The 5,268-nt window shown below is 38.0% G+C and overlaps 1 protein-coding gene across 5 annotated transcripts in view; it reads left to right on the forward strand.

The window, feature by feature from the left end:
* fam135a (family with sequence similarity 135 member A) overlaps positions 1-3,480 on the forward strand; it is a 310,864-nt gene extending 307,384 nt beyond the window's left edge. For all 5 annotated transcript variants that reach the window (XM_043681729.1, XM_043681723.1, XM_043681738.1 and 2 more), the window contains 2 exons: positions 2,760-2,873; positions 3,199-3,480. In XM_043681729.1, coding sequence (XP_043537664.1) covers positions 2,760-2,873; positions 3,199-3,404 — 320 coding nt within the window. In that variant the 3' untranslated portion in view covers positions 3,405-3,480. The remainder of the gene's footprint in view (positions 1-2,759; positions 2,874-3,198) is intronic.
* The last annotated feature ends 1,788 nt before the right edge of the window (positions 3,481-5,268 follow it).

Raw genomic sequence — 5,268 nt, forward strand, 5'->3', positions numbered from 1 at the left:
ACTCAAGGGTATACAAGCCCAGTCGCTCCAGTCTTTCAGCGTAAGGTAGTCCCGCCATTCCAGGCATTGACCTCGTGAACCTACGCTGCACTCCCTCAATAGCCAGAATGTCTTTCCTCAAATTTGGAGACCAGAACTGCACACAATACTCCAGGTGTGGTCTTACCAGGGCCCTTTACAGCTGCAGAAGAACCTCTTTGCTTCTCAATCCCTCTTGTTATGAAGGTCAGCATACTATTAGCCTTCTTCACTACCTGCTGTACCTGCATGCTTACCTTCATTGACTGGTGTACACCCAGATCTCTCTGTACTACTTCTTTACCTAAATTGATTCCATTTAGGTAGTAATCTGCTTTCCTTTTCTTGCCACCAAAGTGGATAACCATACATTTATCCACACTAAACTGCATCTGACCACTCACCTAACCTGTCCAAGTCACCCTGTAATCTCCTAACATCCTCCTCACATTTCACCCTGCCACCCAGCTTAGTATCATCAGAAAATTTGCTAATGTTATTACTAATACCATCTTCTATATCATTAATATATATTGTAAAAAGCTGCAGTCCCAGCACTGATCCCTGCGGTACCCCACTGGTCACTGCCTGCCATTCTGAAATTAAGCCGTTTATCACTACCCATTATTTCCTGTCAGCCAACCAACTTTCAATCCAAGTTAGTACTTTGCCCTCAATACCATACGCCCTAATTTTGCTCACTACTGCAAAACCCCACTTTTCAAGATTAAATTCCATCAGCCACTGATCTACCAAACTGACCAACCTCTCCATTTCTTCCTGTAAACTATATCCTCACTGTCAACCACCCGGCCAATCTTTTTGTCATCTGCAAGCTTACCCCACATTCTTATGTGTACCGCTATATTCATCATGAACAACAAGGGACTCAGCACTGATCCTGCGGTAGGCCTCTGGACACTGGCCACTAGTGTCTCAAACTCTCTTCTAGCATCATCCTTTGTCTGTCACCAGAAAACCAATTTTTGATTCAACTTGCCAAATTATCCCAGATCGTATATGCTTTGACCTTTTTATAAGTCTCCACATGGGACCCTGTCAAAAGCTTTGCTGGAATCCATGTAGACTACATCAACTGCACCATTCTCATCTATATACTTGGTCACCACATCAAAAGTTCAATCAAATTTGTAAGGCATAACCTCCCTCCAACAAAACCATGTTAACTATTCCTGATCAAACCTCACTTCACTAAATGGGGGCTGATGTTATCCTTCACTATTTTCTCCAATAGTTGCCCTACCACTGATGTTAGACTTACTGGTTCCCTGGTCTCTCTCTACTATGCCCTCCTTGTAAAGTCGAACCATATTAGATCTTCTCCAGTCCTCTGGCACTTCCCACATCACCAGCGAAGAACTTTTTAAACATTGTGTTGGAACCCCTCTAATTTCCGACCTTGTCCTGGGATGCAACTTATCCAAACCTGGGTATGTGTCCATTTTTAAACATGCCTCATTCTTCACATCAAACTGCTCAAGGACCTCACAGTCTATCTTCCTAAATTCTGTGCCAACATCCTCCTTCACAGATGTGAAATTCTTGTTAAATGTCATTATCCTTTCTGTAAAGAATGAAATGTGTGTGGATCTAATACTATCTAGAGTTATCATGGGTGTCTGTGCAGATCGGCCATTCTGCTTTATTTGCTGTTAATGGGATAATATATAATTTCCTGATAATGAATCTGCTGTGCCTTTCTTAAGCTATAGGTAGATATGTAGGAGGCTGGAAGAACACAGCATCAGGAGGTGGAGACATCAACGTTTCAGGTGTAACCCTTCTTCAGGACTGGAGGTGGGTGTGGGGGGAGCTGCAGCTCCCCTTACACCCACTCCTGGTGCTGAAGAAGGGTTACATCCAAAATGTTGACTTCTCCACCTCCTGATGTTGCCTGGCATGCTGTGTTCTTCCAGCCTCCTACATGTCTACCTTGGATTCCTGTATCTGCAGGGTTTTTTTGTCTCTTTCTTTATCTATAGTCTTCTAATTGCATGTCCCTTTCTATTTTGCCTTGAAAAGAGGGTGGAGGGATTGACCTTCCTTCATTAGCATAAATAGCAAGTGAAACATGAAACCATAAACAGAATTTGCTGGAGAAATAAAGTAGGTTTGGCAGCATCTGTTTTGAGTCCAATGACCTTTCTTCAGAGCTCCAAGACAAGTGTGGCATTACAGTGGTCAGTAGCTCCATGGTTAGCACTGCTGCCTCAAAGCGCCAGGGATCCGGGTTCAATTCTTGTCTGTGTGGACTGTGACTGTCTGTGTGGAGTTTGCACTTTCCCCCCCATGTCTGTATGAGTTTCCTCTGGGTGCTCTGATTTCCTCCCACAATCCAAAGATACACAGGTCAGGTGAATTGGACAAGCTAAATTGCCCATAGTATTAGGTGCATTAGTCAGGAGTAAATTTAAGGTAAGGGATTGGATCTGGGTGAGTTAGCCTTCGTATGGTCGGTGTGGACTTGTTGGGCCGAAGGGCTTGTTTCCATACTGTGGGGAATCTAATCTAATTTATAAAAATTTCTTTATCATACTTCTGTTTCCACATATGGGATCTAAGCTCTTTTGTGCTCGATTTGGGCTAACATTTCAGACAAAAGTGTTCCAAACTCTCTGCAATCCAACACACTTAATTTGCCGTTACAATTCTCAGAGAAATACAAACACATAGATAATGTGAAAGCAATTGTTCCAATGACATCTCAACTTTTCTTCAAGGTCTCCATTACTTCAAAAATGTGGTATTAATTGGTTCACTACAAGATCGTTATGTTCCCTACCATTCTGCTCGAGTTGAAATATGTAAAACCGCTTTAAAAGATAAACAATCAGGTAAGATTATATACCTGACAGCTCTTATTGCTTAAAGGATTTGACCAATGATACTTAACTCAAGATGAGGCTTCTTAATGTCTGAATTTTACTTTCTATACTTTTGTAAAACAAATGAAAGCAGAAGCAATTCACAATGTCTACACAAATTCACATTACTTTCTTACATTTCCTATGTCAAGATAATCTGGTGTAGCAAACCTTTATGAAAGAAAACAACCCGAAATCTACATTCAGACCTAATGAAACTTCTGTATAATGTTTATCTTTTTAATCACTTGTTCATGAAGTAAGTAAATTCTCACTTGTCTGCTCTGTTTCACAGGACCAGTATATGCTGAGATGGTCCAAAATCTTCTAACACCGGTGCTTGAAAATAAGGAATGTAATTTGGTTCGATATGACATTATCCATGCATTGCCCAACACTGCTAATTCGTTAATAGGACGAGCAGCTCATATTGCAGTTCTCGATTCTGAAATATTTTTGGAGAAGTTTTTTCTGGTTGCGGGCCTTAAATATTTTCAGTGAGAATGGGTGCCATTGACTCTTACCTCTTTATTCAAGGAAATACATTTGATCACAGAACACTGTCTGCTGAAAGAAAGTAAGACTATTTATACATTTTTGTATTAGAAATGATCCTGCATTGAGTCCTTGGAGATAGTTAAAAGATCTCAACATGTTTATGCCTGTTGGTTTGTGCTGTGCAATACCAATTTTATATTTTTATCTGTCTTATGTACCTTTTTTTTTCGGTTCAGTTGTTCTGTGTTTTTTAAAAATTTTATTCTACCTTTTTAGGTATCAGTTAATAATTGAAATGATCAGGGTGCACTGATATAACTTTACTTTCTAAATTTATAAAGTTAACATCCATTAGTAAATTAGAGATAATATGTTAATTTAATTAATCACTTCCAAAGAATTAATTTTCATAGTCTAATTGAGAGCCTGTTGTATGTATCATTTTTAGCATGGACGTTGGCAACTGGAAACCCTTTAAGACGCTGCTATATATTTATACATTTTTAACATTGCTCAGCCTGTAGGAATTCTACAGATCTTTTCATTTCATGCAATCTTTCTGAAAAGACCAAATACTGTTGTATACAAGCATACCTTGTGTCACTGTCAAATTTTAAACTAGTTCATAAATGTCTTCTATACATTTTTATACAGAAAACATCCTCTTACAACTCTTAACCATACCTGTGGAACATGATACTTTTTCTACTACTGAAGTGGAAAGATTATTTGCTATGGGACTTTTAGAACTGAAGAAACTATTTTCAAATCTTCTCATACTCTAAATGTAATATAAAACTTTTGACCATCATACGACTAGTCTGATGATCTTCATTTGCAATGATTGTACTGCACCATGGTATAAACTCCAATACACTGACCCCAGCATACACCAGACATTTAAATCAACCCTTTTACATTCTGAGAAAGTTGTGGTGAAGAGCCAACATTTCAAACTCCTGCTTTAATGAACAGTCAATTGACCTCACTGTTGAGATCCTTATATGTCAACATATTTGTGTATGACATTTACTAAAATGTAGTTAATGCTTGTCATTGTTTTTGAAAATCACATGAAAAATGTGCTATGGGGAGAGTCCATTTTATTTGCTCTGAATGCGGAGCTGGAGGGACAGCATGTGATAGCATAAAGCTATGATGCATTAGTGTTGTTCTAATTTTTACAATACTGAAATTTTTAAAAATTATGCAGAAAAATACTGCATTCATTTTTGAAATGTTTGAGATAATTAGGCATTCTACTCTAATTTGTAAGCTGTAAAATAGAGGAAACCTTTCCAATTTAATTTATTTATTCTTGGTGGCCTGATTAACAGTGAGCATATCGTGTGGTGTTATGGGTTACTAGTGCATATCTGATTTCTAACAAAAAGAGAAGGAAAGGACACATATTGCTGTCACATATGCTTTGAACAAATTCATAATAATCTATATTGTAACATTCAAACTACACGGTGCATGTATCATCTGTTTGTCGCCTTGTTTTTCAACCTACAAGCTCACAAGGTCAGGAACCATCACTATATAAGTGACAGTTCTAATAAACATATTGTATATGTTATACTATAATATATTGTGCAAGTATATATTTCTTTTACCTTTACATTTATTTCACAAGATAATATAGTATGATGCACACCGCAATACTTGCTGCACATGTTGTCTATTTAAATGTATTTGATCATTTATTGTTTAACTGGTTAGCTGGTTGTATTTAAGTACATAACATAAGACATAGGACAAGATTAGAACATTCATTCCCTCTAACCTGTCTTACCATTCTCTAAGATCATAACTGGTCTGTCCCAGGCATCAACATCTCTTTGGTGATAGCTCTTCATAGCCC

This window comes from Chiloscyllium plagiosum, chromosome 3 (assembly GCF_004010195.1).
Source record: "Chiloscyllium plagiosum isolate BGI_BamShark_2017 chromosome 3, ASM401019v2, whole genome shotgun sequence".
In the NCBI taxonomy this organism is placed as follows: domain Eukaryota; kingdom Metazoa; phylum Chordata; class Chondrichthyes; order Orectolobiformes; family Hemiscylliidae; genus Chiloscyllium; species Chiloscyllium plagiosum.